A 24,462-nucleotide genomic window follows, 5' to 3' on the forward strand; every position below is an offset into this window, starting at 1 on the left:
AGTTTGAAGTCATCCAGCTTGTAATGTCAGTGAGGCCCTGTTTAAAACTCTGTGCACTTAGTCCATCCTCCTCACTTAATGTTACCACTAGCTGGGTGTCGTCAGCATACAATACTAACGACGACCCCCATCTCTTGGCCACCTCAGCCAGTGGTTGAACATAAATATTAAATAAGGTCTGACTAAGTGCAGACCCTTGCGGCACTCCTTGACTGATAGGGCGCTCTTTGGACAGGAACGGGGGAGTGGAGACCCAAAATGACCTGTCTGATAAAAATGCCTTAAACCAGTTCAGGGCCTGTCCCGATACACCTTCCTCCTCCAGCCGGAATAGCAACACTTCGTGGGACACAGTGTCGAAGGCAGCACAGAGGTCTAACAGTATCAGTGCTGCCGTCTTACCAGAGTCGAGAATGGACCGGAGATGTTCCGTGACACTCAAGAGTGTCACTAGATCTGAAAGACGCCTACTTTCACATCCCTATACATCCTGCTCACAGGAAATATCTAAGGTTTGTACTGGAAGGACAAAACTATCAGTTCAGTCTTTCCATTAGTAGTACACGCCCTCCCGCCTCCCCGGGACTCGTATCCATTCCAGTTTTCATCTTACTTAGATGCATACGCATGGACATCCTTCTTTCTTTACTTCTACTGACTCCATAATTTCCCATCATGGCGAAAAACAATCTGAGGATGGGGCTGTTCGGGCAGTAGCAGCACCCCCCCCCAAGCGCCTTGAGACCCTCCGGGTAAGTAGAGCGCTCTATAAATGTCTATGATTGATTGATTGATTGGCCGATGCCCATGTGCAGTATTGTCCAAGGGAGGAGTCACCTATCGGGACTAACAAAGACTTCTTCCAAGAAGACAACAACCTGCAATCATCCGAGCCCAACACCAGGTGGCGATCTAATGCACAGTGTACTACTCTGCAGCTCTACATGCCAAGAACAGATGCATACTGGTAAGTAGCATTTTCCTTTCTTGTTCTGATGGATACTTTTAACTGCTGATTCCTTGCCTTTAGAATATCCCTTGGTGCCAGACTGGATCAGGAAGGTATTTAAGCATAGCCTTCGCATGCCATTAGATGGCATTTTGCAGATCTGCGTCAGCTGTACTCTGCCCTGGACGTAATGGTTGGAGCTGCATATAAGCACCACCCAAGCCCACTGACATCCGTTCCTTTCTTTCAGTGCCTTTGAAAGAGAATCTGGAGTTGGCGCCTAACTTTTACTCATTAGTTGACAAGCTTTTTCTGACCATATCTGTCACCAGTATGCAATGAAACATGTCCCTTTCTAAAACTACACGGTTTAAGCTTTGTAGGGGCTATCACAAGTAAATGCCTGTGTGTTAAAATGAATCTCTTCACATAGAACTGTTCAGAAATGGAAGTTTATTTTTAAGACTTGATGTACAACACTCACGGACCTGGATCCAACTCCCAACTGTCCAACCAAAGTTCTACTCCGAATACTACACAGTAAAATCTAGAACATGTAATGCATCACTAAAGTGACATGGTAAAGATTCTCAGGAAGATTTAACCATAACACAGTGATAGATCCCAACAAGCTATGTCTCTGATGTTTGAGTTCATGTTGCAAGTCCAAGTTGTGCAAGGAGTGTGCCCTTATATACCTGAAGGCAATTGGGGATCGCAGAACCAAGCTGTATGTCACTGAACACCGTAGAGGTCTCATAAGCCCGGTTCCTGCTCTGTCATGAGTATGGACCCATTCCTGCTATCAGGCTTCTCCTGCGACAGACCTTCGTCTCCGTCAAAGTTTTTGGGTAAGGGGAAGTCAAAAGAGAAACTTAAGAAGGCCAAGTGGAACTCATTCCAGTCTCCTCTTTCCCCCTCTGAGAAATCCTCTGGATGTTGAGGTGCCCTCCGATCTCACCTCCTGTCCCCCCGCTGAGGAGATAATCCTGCAGCTGATCCTAAATCACCTTAAATTTCCGAGGCAGTCGGCGATCTCTCAATAGATACATGTTTTCAAGGATGTCAGGTTGCGCATCTTTGGCACCCTGGCAACTCCCTCTGGCTCACCTTAGAGCCCCACGGATCTGAAGAGACCTCCAGTCTCATTGCAGCTGGCGGATGTATTCTCTCATGAACCCGCTGCAGCTCAGACTCTGGAGCCTACCCCACATCCGGCACCACAATCCACAACGGTTCCTGCCACATCACCGCCAGCCCGACGCAGTGGATGCCAGTCCTACAAAACATGTTCAACTCTGATCTAAATCAGTTTCAACCTTAATATAGGCTGCGTCCTGCATCAATCCGTACACGACTGGACCCTGTTTATTCTGGCTCAGGCAAAACAGCTCATTTGCCTAGGAGCCGCCCTTCTGCACCCCATTAACTTTTCAGATTGGGTTCTGACCAAAGCTAACTAGCCTTTGATGATGGGGATGAATTTCCATCACAACATGGACTGGATTCTTCCCCCGACACGTGGCTGTATGCTCCACCTGGTCCTTCAATAGAAGAGACTGACTCATTTGCGGTGCTCATCAGACAGGCAGCTTAAGTGTTAGACTTACAGTTGCCATCTGTTGAGGTGAAAAGCAATGTCCTCACAGAAGTTTTGAAGCATGCGCAGACCTCGTTTGACACTTTGTTCTCCACCAAATCCCTGACTGACACCCTCCTAGACAAGTGGCTAAATCTTGTTGCAGCCACCGGTAAATAGACAGGTGGCATGACTCCACAGACATGCTCCAGACAACCTGGTAGTTGAGGCTTCCATTTGCAGGATCAATTCAGACTCCTTCGCTATGACTTCTAGGTGAAGAATGCAAGAGCATTGATGCATTCATGAAGCAAGTGTCTGCAGAACACCTTTTTCTATGTTCCAGCACTACTTGAAGTTCTAGCTGGGTTATAAGCATTTTCAGTCTGCTCCCTTTCGGCCTCACCAGTGACCCTTGGTTCACGAAGGTTATGACGGTCATCGCAGTATAACTTCGAAGGTTGGATGTACCACCCTTTTTCTACCTGGACAACTGCCTGTTGAAGGTTGGCCACATTCAGTCATAGACCATCTTCAGATGATGACAAACCTCCTGACAGTGTTGGACTTCCCTATCAACATTTCAAAAATGTCCCTGTTGATTCCTTTGGAGAGGCTCCATTTCATCAGAGCTGTCACGGATACAGTGCATTGCCAGGCCTTCCCTCCAGATCAGAGTCCAGGATATTCCGGCTATGATCCTGGTATTTCAGCCCCGTTCTCGGTGATGGTGGGTCTGAAGCTTCTTGGAATATTGTCCTCCTATTTGTCGGTCAAGCCAGGTGGCATATGCTGGCTTTGCAGTGGTATCTGTAGTCTCAGTAGGCCCAGCACCAAGGAAATCAATCCGATTCTATTCACGAAAGACTGAAAAAGATCTGCAGTGATGGCTGCTCGGCTGCAGTTGGACCAGCGGCAAACCAGTCTCTCTACTCCACCCAGAGCTGACCGTATTTACGGATGCCTCACTGCTAGTTTGGAAGGTCATCTCGGGGAGGTGTCGATCAAAGGATTCTGGTCTCCAGAGGAGGCCCGTCTCCATATCAACTTATGGGAGATGTGGGCCATTAATTTGACATTGAAAACCTTCTTGTTGTCCATCAGGTTCTCATGGACGACACCACTACCATGTGGTTTTGCAACACTTAGAGAGGGATGAGGCACTCTGTCCTGTTCTTATGGACCTGGGTGAATCGTCAGAATATTTTTCTGGTTGTGAAGCACCTGCCGAGATCTTTGAATGCCAGGGTGGACAAACTCCGCTGTCAGTGCCCATCGGATCACGAGTGGTGATTACAATCTAAGGTGGCACAGGGAATCATCTAGAATCAAGGAGAATTCTGGCTAGATCTTTTCATCACCACCGGAAACATGCAATGTTATACTTTTGCACGCTTAACTTTCGATGAAGACTCTCTCTTCCGGGTACACATTCTGAATAGAGTGAAACCTGAAACTTCCACTACCTCTCCTGCCCAGAGTTCTGAAGATGATGAGGAACAACCTGGCTAAGATCCTCAAAGGATTAATGGCATGTTCCCTCCTAAACACTTTGTGATGCAACAGTCTGACCTTAATTTGATTCTTACTTTTTTTATGGGCACCCCTTTGGAGCTGTTGCATAGCTTCCTCCACATCTCCTGACCCTGAAGATGTTTTTTAGGTCTTGCCTTAGCCAGCACATGTGCTGCTCTGGCGAGGCTTTTAGTAAATGGGGTCAGAAAATGCTAGCATGGCCGACCTAGAGCTTACGGTTACACGTGCGGGCGCCATATGGCTTTCCTCGTCATGCTCAATAAGCGCAGCGCGCAATCACGATCACTTTTGCGACTGCGCCACTTTCACGACCGCGCGGCCAATGCTTGTTTTCATGTGCTGTGTGCTGTTTCCCTCATTAACTATTACATAATACCAATGAATTTTAATTAATTTTGTCTACCTTGCTTGTAAGTGCGCCAGGCTCCATTGAGGGCGTTGCTCAGGACATCTAACATCTGTCAGTGAGCTACAGATGAAATGATACGTCCTCTACCCTAATCAGACTTGTATCAACAATCAATGGAGATGGCCTCTTTTCATCACAAAGCTATTTACCCTCTCACCATCTTCTCCCCCCCCCCCCCCCCCACCCCCCCCCCCCCTCTTCGTCTATCAGCGGAGCCAAAATTTAAAAAAGAAGAAAGAGCATGTCTGGGCAAATCCACTTCAAGAATAAAAAGCAATTGAAACCCTGAATTGCACTTTAACACAAACAAAGAAGGCGCATACTGATTTCCAGCAGAATGGAAATTCAGCTAAAATGACTGCCTAGGTGGAATCTGCTTCCACACAATTCCTCTTTCCCACGTGTTCAGCTTTCAACGTTGATTGGGCACCATTTACGATTTCTAACTCATGTATTTAAGTTCTTTGGGACGCAGGAGCCCCTCACAAACTATAGCTTTGGATTCATGCAAGCTTCAAAAAGAGGAAACTAGTCTCTGGCGAACGCAAATTGTGACAGAAACTTATTGTAGGTGGAGGGACTTTAAGAACGACAGGACACATTAGTACCTTGGAATAGAAAACAGAGTATTTGGTGCCATCTAGCGGCTGGGCTGTGTTAACTCCATGTCATATTTTTGTACTTCTCATATTTCACATCTGCTCTTTTAACAGCGGGGCGAAGGAGTACGCTGGACTGACACAAGCTCAGGGCGCATTCTATTCCATCAAGCGGAACCCCAGCCTCGAGGACTGCCCAGCCCCTCTCCCACCCACCCCCGGTAACTAGGCAGCGAGCCTCCAGCCTCGCTCTCCGCCTCCCCTGTTATTTATTGCCTGGCATTGGAACGGTTTGCCGTCCAGAATATTTATTTTGCTTGTTCCTTGTTTTGAGGCCTCGATGGTTAATCAATGAAAATATTTAAACTTGTGCTGAGCAGCATCCTCCGGCCCCTCAAAAGTCTCTCAGACCCTTCATGTTTGCACTTTTGGGATGCCTTCAATCGCTGCCTCGGGTGCCTCTGCCCGCTCTCTTGAAATGTAACCTGCTTCTTCTTTTCTCTTTCTTCTTTTCGTCTCCGCTTTTTCTAATAAATAATCCTTCCTTCTTCTTGTATCTGCCTCTTCTTCTAGCATACCCCTCATCCCATGCCCGAATTCTCACAGCCTGCTTTTCTTACCCAGCTCTTCCGCCTACTCTGTGTCTTTTGTAATTCCTAATTGTAACTTTTCCAATCAATTTTCATCATTCTATCGATCTCCTGTTCCTCCTCTCTGCGTTTTCGATTTTCCTCCCTTGAACCCCTGCCAACCTGCCTCTCCTTTCTCGAAGTTGTGTGGTCCTTCATGGGTGACATAGGACTCATTGGCCAGAATAGGCAAAACACAGCACACTTGCACACAGACATTACCTCCAAGAGAATGATCTAAAATATTGGTTCCCAGTACATACTTTGTAAAAGACCAACACTGAAAACAAGCATTGACATAGCCAATAGGTCTCTCCTTTGGGACCTCATAAGTATTTAGCCATGCAACTCTTGATGTTGTTGCACCAAGGATATTGTGCTGCATAACTAAATACTTATAAGGTCCCAAAAGCGAGACCTATTGGCTATGCCAATGCTTGTTCTCATTCTGATAACTTCAGCTCATCACATGAGTGAGTTTCAACCTCCGGACAAACTGGTTAAGGACTAGAGCATTCTTTCCGCCAAAGGTTATGACTCCATTTCATGTCGTACTGTCCATTATACTTCTGACGTTCTGTACTCCACCTCACCATTCAAAAGCATAGTAGACACCCCATTATCTGGACCTCAAAAAAGCACGGAGTTTTTACATCAAACATATCAAACACCATTGTTTGGACAATTATCACTTTGTGGGTTCTCTAGCGCAAGGAAATGCAAGGCAGTGCAGGAGAGGACCGTATCTAGGTGATAGTCCTCTGCAATAATACCTGCTACTCATTTGCCAAGAAGCAGCCTCCAGACGTTTTACAGGCCCATTCCGTCAGGGCCAAGGCTGCTACCACTGCACTGGTACAGAGTGCCTCTCCTGGATATCTGTCAGGCCACAAAGTGGGCATCACTGCACACGTTTATGAAGCATTATTGCTTTGACAGCCAGGTCTGACAGAGGGGGATTTTGGCCATTCTTCCCTGTAAAACTCCTTGGTCTCGAGTCATTTCACAGACCCACCCCTGAGAGATCCACTGCTTTGGTATATTTTCTAAAGATACGGAATCTGCGGTTAGAAGTGTCCATCAGAAGAACAAGTTACTTACCTTTAACGTTTTTTTCTTGTGGATTCTCCATTTAACTGCAGATTCCTTACTGCCCTCCAGGCTCCCTGTTCTCTCAAATGGATTCTTTTCCATCTAAAAGAGTCTCAAATTTAGAGATCTCTACCCTGGCACAACTAGTTGATTGTTAATCTGTGTATTTGAGGGCGTAGACCGTGTCAAGAAAGACAGACGTAAGCGCTTGAGTGGCAGTTATATGTGGCTCCATTACTTCTGGGAGTGGAGCCGAGATCAAGATCCAGGATCCTGTCTCGTTCCTGGGGATATCCTAAAGGCGAGGAATTTGCAGTAATCAGTATCCACCAGAAAGAGTGTTACGGAATGCAGGTAACTTATTCTTTACTGCTGCTTACAGGGTTTTAACATGGAGGATCTGGAAGGAGAGAAGGCTGCTGAAGAGAATCAGCAACCAGCTGAAGATTCAGATTCTGATGAAGGCGTCACGAAATCAGGAGGGAAAAAGTAAGTTTTATTGAATATTCTTGACCCTTTCAATTGCCTGATCTCATGATGTTCGGATGAGTGGGAGTGCAGAAAAAATTACTCTAAAGACATGTACTCTACTCTTCACATTACCTGGCTTCTTCCAGCACTATTCATCTCAAGTTCCTATTGATGTACTTGGACTGGGTTGTAGGTGAAGGGTACAAAACACGTTTTTATTTTTGGACATAGCTCCGCAATTCTCCAATCAGTGCACTCTTTATTAAATAGGAGGTTGATCAGTTTAGGTGCTAAAATATAATTCAATTCACACATAGAACCTGTTAATATTGGATGCCATAAATGTTGAATGGAATCCAAGAACTGTCTGTTTCAGAATTAGGTGTCAGTAGCCTTAAACAATTTGGGGAAATGGTTGGATGAAGAAGGGCGATTGTGTAGACATTATGACTCACATAAGCAGATCTCATCTGTGACACAAACCTTTTTTTGTTCAGAATCTCCAAGCTGCACCTAAAATATTAATCTACCGTATTAAATTAGTTTCATATGTGCTGCTTTCCTATCATTGAGCCAAACTCATCTTCACAGTTCTTCACACTGCAGAGTCTAAAAATAAAATGTGTGTGTTGGAATTGGTAATAGATTACTTTGTGTATACTGTGCAAGGTAGAATCCTAATGCTTTCAAGAATAGTTTTTTTTTTTTTTAAACGTTTATTTATAAAAAAAATTCATACAAAGTAAATGGGCATTCAGCAAGGCACTTCGTCATTACAGCATGTACTCGTAAAATCAATACAGTAGGGTGACAAATGTAGGGACTATCCCATACATACAGAGTCAGGAAGTGGGGTAACATTTTACCAATGCATTAATCAGCCATCAGCAATAACACCAGCAATCGTTTAACAGGGTAGCAATCCAGTAGTATCATGAAACATAAGGCGCAACATGGTGAAACATTAATGATCCTCCACAGCCTTAGGTGAGAACGTTATCCAGCGACATATTCAAGACAATCGCACATCATCCCCTCCCCTATGACCCTCCAAGGCTTCTGCATCCTGTTGGGACCCGCTACCCCCATTGTCTGCCTCTCGTTGTAATGTGTAGGCTTGGAGCGGTCCCCAGATATCTGTTGGTCTAGATTTTATAGGTTGCGTTTCAGCATATAATGTGTGTTGGTCCTGACTATGCAGCATGTCCTGGAGCCATTCCTTGAATTTCGGGGCTCTTCCCCTCCCCCATCTACACGCCAATCTTCGTTAAGCCAATAGAAGAGCAGTATCAATAAATTTTCTGTGTGGTCTGGGTATGTGCGGTGTGTGTCCAAATAGAAAAAACAGTCGATCTCTGATCAATTTGATAGGCAACATATTTTCCAAAGCATCGTGTATCTGTTCCCAATAGACTGCAACCTGTGGGCATATCCAGGCTGGGTGGAAGAAATCGGCCCCTGGTTGCCCACATCTCTCACATCGGTCAGAGTCTGTCAAGCGAAACCGATATTTCCTTGCAGGAGTATAGTAGATGCGATGGAGAAAAGAATAGTTCAAATTTAGATGCATGAGCAGTGCAACCCAGGTCAGTATAGCCAGCTGAGCTAATGTATTTGATTCAGACAGTCTTCCTGAAGAGCCCTTATGTTGAAAGGAGACTCATTCTGGAGCTTTAGGGCATAAATTGTAAACTAGCATTTGCCCATGAAAATGGAGTTTGGTTCTTCCCCAAAGATTAGGTTGAGCTTCCAAAATGTATGTAGATGTGAAATTGAGCATATATTGTGCTGAAGTTCGGTTTTCCTGATATGGGAGTTTTTTTCGGGGGGGGGGGGGTCTTTCATTGGCAAGCATTTGTAGGTGGGCACGAGATTTAGAATATGTTCTGGCTTGTGTGTGATTGGCAATGCTACTTTTAGGAGGGTGGAGGACATAATTTATAATATGAGTGCTCTTGGTAGTATTTTTACATGCCACAGCAGTATGCTTGAATTAAAATTAAAGCATTCACTCTTGGTGTAAAACTGTAAAATTATTTAGGTGGTTGTTTTCTTTCAGGTCTTCCATCTGACTGATTTATAGGCAATTTTTTTCTATTGCAGTCTGGATTTCATGTCTGACTTTGACTTAATGATGCATCGAAAGAAAAGCATGGGTGGCAAAAAGCGACGAAACCGCGACGGGGGCACGTTTATTAGTGATGCAGATGATGTTGTCAGTGCCATGATAGCAAAAATGACCGAAGCGGCAGAGGTGAGAAAATGTTGTGTCTCGACATAAGTGAGCAGACATTGGAGGCACCGGCTCCCTTAAGAAGTTTACAACTGAAGTTGGAGGAAGGAATTTATGACTGTCTCAATTATTTAGCTATATTTGGGTAAAGGGTGATCTCCACTCCACCACTGAGCTGGAGATTAGTGAGCATGAGGCAAAAAAGTTGCCCTGCAGTTGTAGTGAAAAGAGAGCTTTCTACAAGTTCCCTAAATGTTCAAGTTTTGAGTTAATAATTTATTTGCATCCCTTGCTTCTAATCCTGAGTATTTAATTATTTTTTGGACACCAATGTGTTTTTAGCCTTAACATTTCCTAAATAGTTAAATAGTTAGGTATAATCTTGTTTTCTGTGCCTCGGTTTGATTGAGGGATACTTTGTGGCTAATGTCTCTTATTCCTCCCATAAATCTAGGAGGACAGGACGCTGAACACTCAAAGAAAACCAGCGCTAAAGAAGTTATCACTATTGCCAACAGTGGTCATGCATCTGAAAAAGTAAGATTTGAAATGTACAGACAAGACAATACTTGTATATAAAATGCAGTCACTGTATGTTTTCTCAACCTAGGTATAACCCATACATTTTTCTCCATCTCTTATCTTGTTCACTCTCCATGTCACCACTCCCTGATCTTGCTCTCCCCAACTCACCCACCTTTCCCCTCTCCACCTTGTCTCCTCTTTCCCTACCTCACCTTTACTCTCTCCTTTCACCCAACCTTCCCCTCTCTACCTCCCCTCACTCGCTTTCCACCTCGCCTCACTCTTACTCTACCCTGCTTCACACTCCATCTAAATTTGCTCTCTCCCTCAACCGTGCCTCACTCTCTCCCTCTGCTGCGCCTCACTCTCTCCCTCTGCTGCGCCTCACTCTCTCCCTCTGCTGCGCCTCACTCTCTCCCTCTGCTGCGCCTCACTCTCTCCCTCTCCCGCGCCTCACTCTCTCCCTCTGTCGCGCCTCACTCTCTCCCTCTGCCGCGCCTCACTCTCTCCCTCTGCCTCGCCTCACTCTCTCCCTCTGCCTCGCCTCACTCTCTCCCTCTGCCGCGCCTCACTCTCTCCCTCTGCCGCGCCTCACTCTCTCCCTCTGGCGCGCCTCACTCTCTCCCTCTGGCGCGCCTCACTCTCTCCCTCTGGCGCGCCTCACTCTCTCCCTCTGGCGCGCCTCACTCTCTCCCTCTGGCGCGCCTCACTCTCTCCCTCTGGCGCGCCTCACTCTCTCCCTCTGGCGCGCCTCACTCTCTCCCTCTGGCGCGCCTCACTCTCTCCCTCTGGCGCGCCTCACTCTCTCCCTCTGGCGCGCCTCACTCTCTCCCTCTGGCGCGCCTCACTCTCTCCCTCTGGCGCGCCTCACTCTCTCCCTCTGGCGCGCCTCACTCTCTCCCTCTGGCGCGCCTCACTCTCTCCCTCTGCCGCGCCTCACTCTCTCCCTCTGCCGCGCCTCACTCTCTCCCTCGCCTCACTCTCTCCCGCGCCTCACTCTCTCCCGCGCCTCACTCTCTCCCGCGCCTCACTCTCTCCCGCGCCTCACTCTCTCCCGCGCCTCACTCTCTCCCGCGCCTCACTCTCTCCCGCGCCTCACTCTCTCCCGCGCCTCACTCTCTCCCGCGCCTCACTCTCTCCCGCGCCTCACTCTCTCCCGCGCCTCACTCTCTCCCGCGCCTCACTCTCTCCCGCGCCTCACTCTCTCCCGCGCCTCACTCTCTCCCGCGCCTCACTCTCTCCCGCGCCTCACTCTCTCCCGCGCCTCACTCTCTCCCGCGCCTCACTCTCTCCGCCGCGCCTCACTCTCTCCCTCTGCCGCGCCTCCCTCTCTCCCTCTGCCGCGCCTCCCTCTCTCCCTCTGCCGCGCCTCCCTCTCTCCCTCTGCCGCGCCTCCCTCTCTCCCTCTGCCGCGCCTCGCTCTCTCCCTCTGCCGCGCCTCGCTCTCTCCCTCTGCCGCGCCTCGCTCTCTCCGACTGGCGCGCCTCGCTCTCTCCGACTGGCGCGCCTCGCTCTCTCCGACTGGCGCGCCTCGCTCTCTCCGACTGGCGCGCCTCGCTCTCTCCGACTGGCGCGCCTCGCTCTCTCCCTCTGGCGCGCCTCGCTCTCTCCGACTGGCGCGCCTCCCTCTCTCCGACTGGCGCGCCTCCCTCTCTCCCTCTGGCGCGCCTCCCTCTCTCCCTCTGGCGCGCCTCCCTCTCTCCCTCTGGCGCGCCTCCCTCTCTCCCTCTGGCGCGCCTCCCTCTCTCCCTCTGGCGCGCCTCCCTCTCTCCCTCTGGCGCGCCTCCCTCTCTCCCTCTGGCGCGCCTCCCTCTCTCCCTCTGGCGCGCCTCCCTCTCTCCCTCTGGCGCGCCTCCCTCTCTCCCTCTGGCGCGCCTCCCTCTCTCCCTCTGGCGCGCCTCCCTCTCTCCCTCTGGCGCGCCTCCCTCTCTCCCTCTGCCGCGCCTCCCTCTCTCCCTCTGCCGCGCCTCGCTCTCTCCGACTGGCGCGCCTCGCTCTCTCCGACTGGCGCGCCTCGCTCTCTCCGACTGGCGCGCCTCGCTCTCTCCGACTGGCGCGCCTCGCTCTCTCCCTCTCTCTCTGTGCCTTGCCTCGCTCTCTCGCTCTCTCTCTCTGTGCCTTGCCTCGCTCTCTCTCTCTCTCTCTCTCTGTGCCCTGCCTCGCTCTCTCTCTCTCACTCTCTCGCTCTCTCTCTCTCACTCTCTCGCTCTCTCTCTCTCACTCTCTCGCTCTCTCTCTCTCACTCTCTCGCTCTCTCTCTCTCTCTGTGCCTTGCCTCGCTCTCTCGCTCTCACTCTCTCGCTCTCTCTCTCTCACTCTCTCGCTCTCTCTCTCTCTCTGTGCCTTGCCTCGCTCTCTCGCTCTCTCTGTGCCTTGCCTCGCTCTCTCGCTCTCTCTGTGCCTTGCCTCGCTCTCTCGCTCTCTCTCTGTGCCTTGCCTCGCTCTCTCGCTCTCTCTCTCTGTGCCTTGCCTCGCTCTCTCGCTCTCTCTCTCTGTGCCTTGCCTCGCTCTCTCGCTCTCTCTCTCTGTGCCTTGCCTCGCTCTCTCGCTCTCTCTCTCTGTGCCTTGCCTCGCTCTCTCGCTCTCTCTCTCTGTGCCTTGCCTCGCTCTCTCGCTCTCGCTCTCTCTGTGCCTTGCCTCGCTCTCGCTCTCTCTGTGCCTTGCCTCGCTCTCTCGCTCTCTCTGTGCCTTGCCTCGCTCTCTCGCTCTCTCGCTCTCTCTCTCTCGCTCTCTCGCTCTCGCTCTCTCGCTCTCGCTCTCTCGCTCTCTCGCTCTCTCTCTCTCGCTCTCTCTCTCTCTCGCTCTCGCTCTCGCTCTCTCTCGCTCTCTCGCTCTCGCTCTCTCTCTCTCTCTTTATCTCTCTCTGTGCCTTGCCTCGCTCTCTCTCTCTCGGTGCCTTGCCTCGCTCTCTCGCTCTCTCTCTCTCTCTCTGTGTCTTGCCTCGCTCTCTCGCTCTCTCTCTCTGTGCCTTGCCTCGCTCTCTGCCTTGCCTCACTCTCACTCTCGCTCTTGCTCTCTTATATCTCTCGCTCTCATAATACTTTGATGTGTCTTGTTGGGAGAAATGAAAGGATACCTTTGAGAGAATGCGATTGTTTGTTTCCAGGATTATAAGTTTTGAAGCAGCCGTTTTGGGTCTTGATGTACCTTGTGAGTTTAAGCAAGGCAGCAAGGTTCAGGAAGAAGTCTTTGAAACTGGGTTGCTCAATGTTGGCGAGGTTTGTGCTACCAAGAAATGTGTCGTCAGGATCAAGGGGATAAGAAAATTAGGGTAGGAAAGTCTCCGCCTAGGTGAAATGTGACTAGGCATGTGTGGAATGGTATAATTCGAGCTGAGCTTCCAAAAGTTTGAGGGGATGATGATGATAGATATTAAAAGTGTGCTTGTGGAGAGGAGTGTTTGGCTTTGAGGCCACTAGTAGATTGGTTTAACAGGAAGAGTATGCCTTCCTTAATAAAGAAAGGAGCATTTAGACACGTTCTTTATTGTATTTCTATGCTTCCTGGAAGGCACATGAGCCAGAGGTACAGATTTCACAAACTCTCCTGACAGTTATTTATCTGAAGGTTTCAGGTCATCAAATAAAATCTACATTAATTTAGCCAAGTAATGCTCCTGTTAAGTACCTTAGAATAAACTTCTTTCTCGCTATGCATGTATTTCCAGCATTTTCGTATTTCGGTTTTTGTGAGATTGTCTTTTTTGTTATGTTTTATAGGCAGGATTTGAAGGACACCTTCATTGATAGCGGAGCAATGTCTGCCATTAAGGAATGGCTTTCTCCTCTTCCTGATCGGAGTTTGCCAGCACTTAAGATCCGGGAAGAACTCTTAAAAGTCCTACAAGAGGTAAAAGGATTACTGCCTATTATGTTCTGGCATTCATGTGATTTCTGTTCTCATTTTTTCCAGGTTCGAGGCATGTGGGCTACTGAATTCATATCTGTGCATAGATCGCCGCCTAGTGTTGGGTCTGTATGATCGCACATTGTTGTACTGGAAGAGTCTTCGAAGTATCACGAGATAGGTGGCTCCTCCCCTGGACTACAGTGCGCATGGGCATCGACTCCATCCTCAGATTGTTTTTTTCCGCCATTGGGTTCGGCTGTATATTGGTTCACTCTAGTCGGAATCGATATGAAACTTTCTTAAGGCCAAAAGGCCTTTAGTTTTTTCGTTGGTATAGTCTTGCGTTCGGTGCCCGATTCGTCCAGCTCAGTTCAGAGCCGGATTCCAGAGAGCCGCATGCTTTCGACGCTGAAGGCCCAGTTGACGCCACAGACCTTATCGACGGAGCATCATGGACCGGAGTCCATTCAAGAGATGTCCCGTGTGCAACTCCAAGTATCCCCACATCGACGTCCACCCGGTGTGCAACAAGTGTCTGTCGCCGGATCATGATGAAGCCAGCTGCATGGCTTGTTCAAGATTTCGATCCAAGAAGACTCTTATGCATCGTCGCGCTGCGCGCCAGGAGGCCCAACAGACTGCACCGGCGCCTGTGAACATATTCGATGCCGGGGATGATGAGGGAGCTGACCGGGAAGTTAGTGAGAACCTGTCGAATCCCGCGTCGGAGGTCGACTACAACTACGACGCGGACGTTGAAATACTCGAAGCAGAAGAAGTCGTCGACAAGGTAGGAGACGACGATGGGGCCTTTGGGGCCATGGAAGATAGCTCGAGCGAAGAGCTAACGCAAACTGACGTTGGGGCCGAAACGCTTCAAAAGGCTCAGGTCGAGGGATCGCCACTAGGCCTTACCCAAGATCTTCCAGTGGGTTCTACGGCCCTGCCTTCGGCTACGGACATTGCTAGTGAGCAGCACCCTGCGAAATCGAAATCGAAACCGAAAGTGAAGACACCGGTCTCGACGCAAGTGAAAGCACTGGGGCCCCCATCGAAACCAAAAGTGCATATTGCTTTGGTCGAATCAAAGCCCTCGGACCTATCGGTACCGACTAAGCAGAAGGGCGTTGTCGATCCGAAGAAACAGCCCAAGGGCGTCGAGACGAAGTCTGGCACGCCGAAGTCTAAGGTCAAGGCAGTCGAACCGAGCAAATTGGCGCCGAAGCAGGTCGACACCAACAGAGGGCTCGGTGATCCGAAGCTTCTCAAGACTCCGCGTCAACAAGACAAGGCCAAGAGCGGCCCAACCCACGAGTCCACGCCTAGTGGTGCCTCGAAGGATTCCGTCGACTCGACGCAACCGTCCGCCGCTTTCTCCAAGCAAGTGGCAGACTCCCTGAAGCGCATCAAGGACAAGGCCTCAAGTGTCGGGCCAAAAGATCCTCCACCTTCGAAGCCTATCGATAAACCACAAAAAGCGTCAACACCCATTCATTTTGCGTTGCCGCCGAAAGTGGCACCAAAGGCTTTCGCCCCTAGGATGGTCGCCAACGTGCCAGAGAAGATGTCCTCGGTGCCGAAGTCGACGACGGTGGTCCCGGCCTTAAAGCACCGACAATCTTCATTGGAAGAACAGCAAGAACATTTTATCGATGCCGAAACAGGCAGACTTCCCCTTCATAAGCGGAAAATTGCCCAGGAACAGCCAATGGAGTCCTATAAAATTCCACTGAAGAAAAAGAAGGATTCCACTTCCACTCCTGTTCTTGTGGAACCAATTTCTCCACATGGCCATGATGTCTCACCCGCCTATTCCGTGTGGACGCTGGGGAAGGTGATGATGATGAGTACAGCTATCCTATCTACACTGAGCCAGATGATACCAATGAACCCTGGGCAGCTGGTGCTGACCCAGGTGATCCTCACTCTACCCCAGACACTCAAATGTATGCTGTGAAAACGTCGCCTACAGAGGATTCAGCAGCGTTTAATGTCCTCATTGAAAGGGCAGCTAAACATCATGACGTCCAGCTCCATGATGACCCCATTGAAGTGGACTTTCTTTTTGACACCTTTTCCGTCTCAGAGAGGACTGTCAAGACTCTGCCTATGTTGAAGGGTGTCTTAAAGCATGCTGGGGAGATCTTTAAAGAGCCTACGAGAGCCAGGGTGATAAACCCTAGAATTGAGAAGAAGTATAAACCGGCACCTAGTGACCCTACTTACATCAAGGGACAGTTGCATCTGGACTCTTGTTGTTTCTAATGCCCGGAAGAGGGCTAACTCGCAAACAACTGGTGATGCTCCTCCCCCAGATAAAGAATCTAAGGTGTTTGAGGCATCGGGGAAAAGGGTGGCAGCTTAAGCGGCCAATATCTGGCGCATTTCAAATACATAAGCACTTCTAGCAAGGTATGACAGGGCACACTATGACACACTGTAGACCCTGTTGCAGCACCTGCCAGACGAATACAAAGAGGCAGCTGAGATGCTCATCCAAGAGGGGAAGCTGATATCCAACGCTTCTATTAAATGTGCACTGAACGCGGCTGACATCGCGGCCAGAGCTATAAACACTAGTGTCATGCTGAGACGACATGCCTGGCTCAGAATATTAGGATTTAAGCCGGAGATACAGACCACCATTCTTAATCAGACGGTTAACCCCGATCATCTATTTGGCCCAGAGGTGGACACCACCTTGGAGAAGATCAAAAAGGACACTGAAACTGCTAAGTCCATGGGGGCTCTGCAGTCCCAGCAGTTCAGGGGTGGTTCTTTTCGTCGCTCAAGCACTAGAGGTGTTTCCAGAGACTAGCTCTCCCAAACCACACAGTACTATAAAGGCAACATGCAGACCACATACACCAAACAAAATCGAGGTGGATATCGTGGAAACAGCACCAAAGGCAGAGGTCGTGGAAACAACAACTCCAGATCCTCCGCCACTAACCGACAGTGACGCCTTGTCACTGCCCCCCGACCACGCAACACCGGTCGGGGGGAGAATCCAACGGTTCCTGCCAGTCTGGAAGTCCATCACCACAGACAGGTGGGTCACACAGCTTATACAGTACGGTTATTGTCTGGAGTTGACATCCACTCCACCCAACATACCCCCAAGACACCGTCCTATGTCCGCCGAGCACTTGCACTTATTGCAGCAGGAGGTCCTCGTCATGCTTCAAAAAGGGGCAATCGAGCTCGTGCCTGTGCAAGAAAGAGGCACAGGGGTTTACTACCTGTACTTCTTAATACCAAAGAAGGACGGGTCCCTTAGACCCATACTGGACCTCAGACCCCTCAATCAGTACATCCTGTCGGAGCACTTTCACATGCTGACCCTGCAGCAAGTCCTACTGTTGCTCAGTCAAGGGGATTTTCTCGCAACCTTAGATCTGAAGGATGCGTATTTTCATATTCCGCTACACCCGTCACACAAAAAATACCTACGGTTCACCATCCACAACCAACATTACCAGTTCAAGGTTCTGCCCTTTGGGGTCACCACGGCACCCAGGGTGTTTACAAAGTGCCTGGCGACGGTGGTAGCACACCTAAGGAGGCAAAACATTCACGTCTACCCTTATCTGGACGACTGGCTCATCCAGGCAAAGTCGGCCCAGCAGTGTGCCGCCAACATGTCCCACACCATTCACCTTCTTCACGATCTGGGATTCTCACTGAATTACCCAAAGTCCCACCTGCAACCCGCCCACATACGGAAGTATCTGGGTGCGACAATAAACACTCTGGCAGCCACAGCACAGCCAAATTCAGTGAGGGTCAGCAGCATTCAATCGCTGATACAAAAATTCAGACCTCAACACTCGCTTCCAGCACGAGTGTTCATGCAGTTGATGGGCATGATGGCCTCCTGCATCTCCATAGTCCCGCACGCGAGACTACATATGCGTTCGCTTCAGGAGTGCTTAGCACGTCAATGGACTCAGGCTCATGGACAGTTGAAAGACCTAGTGTTGGTGAGCGGTCGGGCTTACAACTCTCTGCATTGGTGGAATCCACAAAACCTTTGCAAGGGACAACCGTTCCAGGAGCCTGTGCCACAGATCATCCCGACGACGGACGCTTCTCTCCAGGGATGGGGAGCTCATGTACTCCACTACACTGTGCAGGGACTATGGACACCACAGCAAAGGAAGATGCACATCGATGTTCTAGAACTGATGGCTATCTTCATGGCAATGAAAGCCTTCAAAGTACATCTGTGCAACAAAGTTGTGTTGATCCGGACGGACAACATGACTGCAATGTACTACATTCAGAAACAGGGAGGAACACACTCTCCTCAGTTGTCTCATCTGGCTCAGAGCATGTGGAAGTGGGCCATTCAGAGAAACATCTTCCTCATGGCAGAACACCTCCCAGGCAAGGCCAATCAGTTGGCGGACCTGCTCAGCAGGTACAGCCACCAAATGCACGAGTGGGAGATACATCCATCAGTACTCCACCCGTACTTCCAAAGGTGGGGTCATCCAGAGATAGACCTGTTCGCCACAAAGGAGAACGCAAAATGCTGAAGCTTTGCCGCCAGGTTTCCACACCCACAGTCGCAGGGCAATGCGATATGGATGAACTGGTCAGGCAAATTTGCGTACGCTTTTCCCCCTGCACCTCTAATACCGCTGGTGGCACACAAGCTGAAGCAGCACTCGATGACTCTCATCCTGGTTGCTCCAACGAGGGCTCGCCAACCATGGTACACCACGTTTCTGGAACTGTCCGTGGTGCCGCATCAACGGCTGCGCCTCACACCCAGGCTTTTGACGCAGAGCCATGGCGGCATTCAGCATCCAGATCCGCAACAGCTCAACCTGGCCATCTGGCTCCTGAGGTCTTAGAGTTTGGCTACCTCAACTTACCTGCTGACTGTATGGACATCATCCGGGAGGCAAGGAAGCCCACCACAAGAGCATGCTATGCGGCGAAATGGAAGCGGTTTGTCATTTATTGTGCAGACCGCAACATTAACCCGCTGGATGCATCTATTCAAAACATCATTTGTTATCTCTTACATCTGTACAAATGTAATCTGGCCTATGCCTCCATTCGTATACATTTATCCGCAATGGCTGCTTATCTCCAAAACAGACAGCACCTCTCACTTTTCACGGTGCCTGCCATTAAAGCTTTTCTGGAAGGACTCAAACGAGTCATTCCTCCGCGGACGCCACCAGCTCCGGAGTGGAACCTCCATGTGGTCCTCACCAGGCTGATGGGTCCCCCTTTTGAGCCACTGCATTCCTGCGAAATTCAGTTCTTGACATGGAAAGTGGCTTTCCTTATAGCAATTACGTCGCTACGACGAGTTAGTGAACTCCAGGCACTAACTATCCAAGAGCCATTTATTCAGATTCATTCTAACAGGGTGGTGCTTCGCACTAACCCTAAATTCCTTCCTAAGGTAGTGTCTCAGTTCCATATCAACCAGACTATAGAACTACCTGTGTTCTTCCAAAATCCAGAGTCACTTGCGGAGAAAATGCTCCACACACTTGACGTCAAAAGGGCCCTAATGTACTACATTGATAGGACCAAAGATTTTAGGAAGACTAAACAACTCTTTGTTGCCTTTGCGCCACAACACAAAGGTAACCCCATTTCCAAGGCTGGTATAGCCAGGTGGATCGTTAAATGTATTCAGATCTGCTATCAGAAAGCCAAGCGCACTCTCACCAGTCCACCACGGGCCCTCTCCACCCGCAAGTTGGGAGCCTCCATGGCTTTCCTTGGAAATATTCCTTTGGAAGACATATGTAGAGCAGCCACATGGTCTACCACGCACACATTTACAAAAAATTACTGTGTTGAGGTGCACTCCAAACAGCAGGCAGCTGTAGGGCAGGCTTTTCTAAAAACACTTCTCCAAACTGCTGCAGCTGGCACGGGCGGCCGCCGTTAATGGAGGGACTGCTATGTATTCTATGCACAGATATGAATTCAGCAGCCCACATGCCTTGAACCGAATATGCTACTTACCAGTATGCATCTGTTCATGGCATGTAGGGCTGCTGACATTCATATCGCCCGCCCTCCTCCCCGGCCCCTGTAGCGCTGCAGCATTCACACATACTTCTAGCATGGTCGTCATTCACTTAGTTTCACTCCATCTTGGCCACAATGGCTAAAAACAATCTGAGGATGGAGTTGATGCCCATGCGCACTGTAGTCCAGGGGAGGAGCCACCTATCTCGTGATACTTCGAAGACTCTTCCAGGACAACAATGTGCGATCATCCGGACCCAACACTAGGCGGCGATCTATGCACAGATATGAATGTCAGCAGCCCTACATGCCAAGAACAGATGCATACTGGTAAGTAGCATATTCGTTCTTCTTATCTGAAATATTAAAAAGTGTTTCCTTTCCAAGATCTTCATGTTTCCAAACTCTTACCATTTCCCTGTCTCTTCAAAATGTAATACCACTATACTTTGGTATCAGTACTGTTTTAAAAAACAATTTGCTATTTTTATTTTTAAATCTATTTAGACTGGTTCCAAAGCTGTTCTAAAGTGGAAGATTGGATATAGATGATCTCATTCCAACATTCATATCTAAGTGTAGACAGTTTGTAAAATGCCAACTAGCCTTTTGTTGGTAGTTCTTGGGGCCCATTGCACGAAAAGTGATTGTGGCCTTGGTTTCCTTTTTGAGAAATGTCCCAGGACCTGAGATTTGCATAGAAGTAACCTTGACCTCTGCATTATTGCATGGATTACAATTAAGGCTCCCGGTTTTATGGTATTTGTTTTTTTGTCATTTCCGTCTATTTATCCACATTCATTTTTGTCAACTTTATCTGTATTTATCCATATTTAATATGGGTTTTGTGAAAAATGTGAAGCTGAAACTGGTATATTTCCACATTTATTTAACCAAGAAATATGCAGTCATGCTTGAATGCCTGCCAGGTTTCAGTGATATGAACACCCGCAGAAGATAAATCAATGCACTTGTATGAAAATATGCACATTTCTGTATCGGCTGCTTCTTGACTAAAATTACTTTCTTTTTTTAAACCCCTTGCCTATCAATCCAGACAGTTATTGGCCTGGCAGTCATGGCAAAGTGTATTTAGAATCACTCAAAAAGCGCCCAATTCCCATTTTTATCCACAAATAAAAAGAAATACAGACAAAAAAATATGGTTTCTGTCTGTATTTATTTGTATAAATCTGTAAAAACGGAAAACAGGGAGCCTTAATTACAATATCTTACCAACATTTTAGTGGACCAATATTCTCTGGGGGTTTAATTCTTGTGGCTATTTTTCTGAATAGCTTTTTCTCTAAGTTTTCCTTCCTTTTGTGAGAGGATGAGCTTATTATAAAATTGTATTATTTATGAATAAATACCATGATGGGGAAGTAAGTTACTTACCTCTTGTAGTAGTTCTCCATCTTGGGTTTTTCCTTGCAACTGAAAACATTACACTTTCCTCTCGGTTAAACTGGAAGCATAGGCTTATTTGGTATTAAAAAAGGTTAATGTCTAGCCTAGGCAGGGCATGCACGGTCTCTTCGAGACATGCTATAATCTACTCTGTGGGGAAAGTGCATGCCCACCTTTTTACATTGGTTCCTTGTAGTGCCCTTCGTATAATCCTGCTTTTCTATGGTCCCTTTGTTGTCTTCGTCCAGCATTTTGCTGTTTGGTTTCCTCCCATGGGAATTCCCTTGTTACATGTCGTCTTACTAGTTTGTTTATTTATGGTTTGTCTGATGCACCATTTTTACTTTCAGCTTGTTCATTATTGTGGCCGCACCACCCGCTCAGTTGCTTGCTGCCCCCTCCCCGTCCCTCACCCCACGTTACTTTAACACTGCCTCGGACCATCACGTGCACATGATTTTACTTTCAGCATGTTCATAATTGTGGCCACACCTCTGCTCTGATGCTTGCTGCTCTCTCCCCGTCTTTCATCCCTTCACAATACTTTAGCATTGCCTCCGACCGTTCTGTGCACGTGATGCGTGCCATAAAGGCTTCACGTAAACACTACTACCTTGTTGCTGGCTGCTACGCTTCATTTTTCAATGTTGCAGTTGCAGCTCCCGCTCTGTTTATTGTTGCCCCCTTTCCTTGGCTGCCATGCTTCATATTTTATCATTACAGATGCACCTCCCGCTCTGTTTCTTGTTTCCCCTTTCCCTCTGCAACACTTTTCTGCCCCTGGCACTTACAGATTCCATCTCCACCCGGCAGTCTCCTCCCATCGCTTGCATTTCCACATTTTTCTCGAGTCTTGCTATGCAGGCCCCCCCTTTTTTAAGAGGACTGTGTTTTCCCAACCCTCATGCAACATCAGCCCCAGCTGTGTTTGTTTTTATGGGGACTGTTCATTAATATATTGTTGCATACACTGCAATAACGTGGATCACCCTAATAGGACATCATGAATACGTTCCACAAGTGATTGAAATCGCCTTGGGTTGTGGGTGGCATTTTCAGACCACCCCTCGACTGTCTAGCAAATAAAATACATAAATAAGAAACAAAAGACAAGCTCCCTTTCTAATATGCAAAAAGCATATAACAAACCACTACAAAAAGACACGCAGCCTTTCATCCGATTTTCCCCACATTGGTTGTCCCATAAATGTAGGGTTAATAAAATATAACAATCTTTTGTTTGTGCCTCTGCTGTACCTAATTTTAAGCGTGTTCTTTTTTTTCTCTGCAGCACGGTAACTTTTTACTTTTGAGAAAATACCCTATACAAAAAGAACACAGCATAAGGCTTAATACCAATACCAAACCTATTTACTACTTGAAAACAAGGTTCCTCCCGCGGGGGGAAGCTTCCCATCCTGTGATTAAGGGCATTTCACTGAATCTTTACATTCCGAAAACAGACACAGATGTAAGTCACATGAGTGATGGCGATCTTTAGAGCTATGCCAATGTTCACTTTGAAAGTGCTTTGTTTGCGCATTACAAAACGCAGCTAGAAATTATTAACCCTTTCGATGCGCCTGTCGGCCAGCGGCCGTCACGAGCACTACCTCCGTAGTGCTGCGCACGTCCGATGGCCGACGTGGCCACGCCCACTTAATCAAACCGCTGCACCGTGGCGGAATTGCCGCCCCGGTTAATCCCTCTCCCACAACACCATACTTTTTTTGTACCCTTTCTGCTTTAAACAAAAAACGTTTACGCTTCGCAATCAGCGGGCGTGTGAAAAATAGCGTAAAGAATTGAAAACACACGAGTGGTTGTTTAATCACTTGCAGCGACTTCCAATACAACTCACATAATTCCACTTCATACCACATACATCCACTGCACTCCAAACCAAATAGACATTATATAAAATAGGCGAAGCTGCAAAATATATGTGAAAACAATGGTGCAAAAATACATTTGGTCTGTTGCAGCACTCCCCTTGAATTTATTCGTGGCTGTTTTTGCCATTTAGCAGTGCGGTGCAATTTGCTGTCTCAATTGGACCTGGAGCATACTGTTTTGTAAGTTGTACTGTGTTTTTAATGTAATGTATTCTTTTGTTTTGTTCAATTACGCATTTGTGAGTTGTAATAATGTAGTGGGTTAGGTAAATATTAATCCCAACCTTCCCACACTTCACACAACAGGTGAAGCTGGAAAACATCCAGCAGTGCTTTCCTTTGAGCTTGACTTTCGGCACTTAAATGATTTATTGTGTAATTTATGCTGTCTCCTAAAAAAATATATCCTATAGCACAACATCACCTCCTCATCAAAAAAGCCTCACCTCACCTCAACACAACACCAACTGAACAGAGCTCAGCACCACCTACTAAGAACCGCCTAAACACCACCATATCAGCATGCCTCACCACCACCACCGCAGCATCATTCAGCACCACCGCAGCATCACTAAGCACCATTTCAACATTAGAACAGCCAGGAAGAATTTGCCAGCATTGCAAGGACAAAAAAACATTTTTTATGTTTATTCTTTTTTTAATTGGGTTGTTTAGCTGTACATAATGTCTTCTTAGTTATACATAAAGTAACAAAAATGCTTTTAACACTTTTTTGTTATAACCTTTCAATATGCTGCATAGCAGCCACAAAGGTGTACAACATAGCTTGACAACATTGCCAAAGTCAATAGCTCGGACTACTCGTTTATAAGGTCCCAAAGACAAGACCTATTGTATATGCCAATGCTTGTTTCTCATTGTTGGCTGCTACTAATGAATGGCTTGTCTGAGGGCTGCGCATACTGGGATACTACAGCCTCTTGAATCCGTAAAGTGATGATTTTAGTTACTTGGACATGTACCACTGAGATATCCATCCATCCATCCATTCACTCACCAACACACCCATACACACTCCTGCACCCATACAGCTGTTTCCACATGCACTCTTGAACCCATACACCCAGTGAATCAACCACTCACACAGCAATGCAGTCACACACCTCTCACCCACCCACACACACTGTCTCCCAAAGAAATACTCAGACAACCAATCAATAACCTACATAGACACTCGTGTAGCTACTGACCAACCCATGCAACAGCTTGCACATCAACAGTCCGACTGATACAGACATTCACACAGTTTAGTCACTAAC

The 24,462-nt window shown here is 48.0% G+C and overlaps 1 protein-coding gene across 4 annotated transcripts in view; it reads left to right on the forward strand.

The window, feature by feature from the left end:
• Positions 1 to 24,462, forward strand: part of IWS1 (interacts with SUPT6H, CTD assembly factor 1) — a 273,237-nt gene that overhangs the window by 124,800 nt on the left and 123,975 nt on the right. For all 4 annotated transcript variants that reach the window (XM_086943814.1, XM_086943815.1, XM_086943816.1 and 1 more), the window contains exons 6-9: positions 7,176 to 7,282; positions 9,368 to 9,518; positions 9,952 to 10,034; positions 13,742 to 13,871. In XM_086943814.1, the coding sequence (XP_086799940.1) occupies positions 7,176 to 7,282; positions 9,368 to 9,518; positions 9,952 to 10,034; positions 13,742 to 13,871 (471 nt within the window). The remainder of the gene's footprint in view (positions 1 to 7,175; positions 7,283 to 9,367; positions 9,519 to 9,951; positions 10,035 to 13,741; positions 13,872 to 24,462) is intronic.

The sequence above is a fragment of the Lissotriton vulgaris genome, chromosome 11, assembly GCF_964263255.1.
Source record: "Lissotriton vulgaris chromosome 11, aLisVul1.2, whole genome shotgun sequence".
Lineage (NCBI taxonomy): Eukaryota > Metazoa > Chordata > Amphibia > Caudata > Salamandridae > Lissotriton > Lissotriton vulgaris.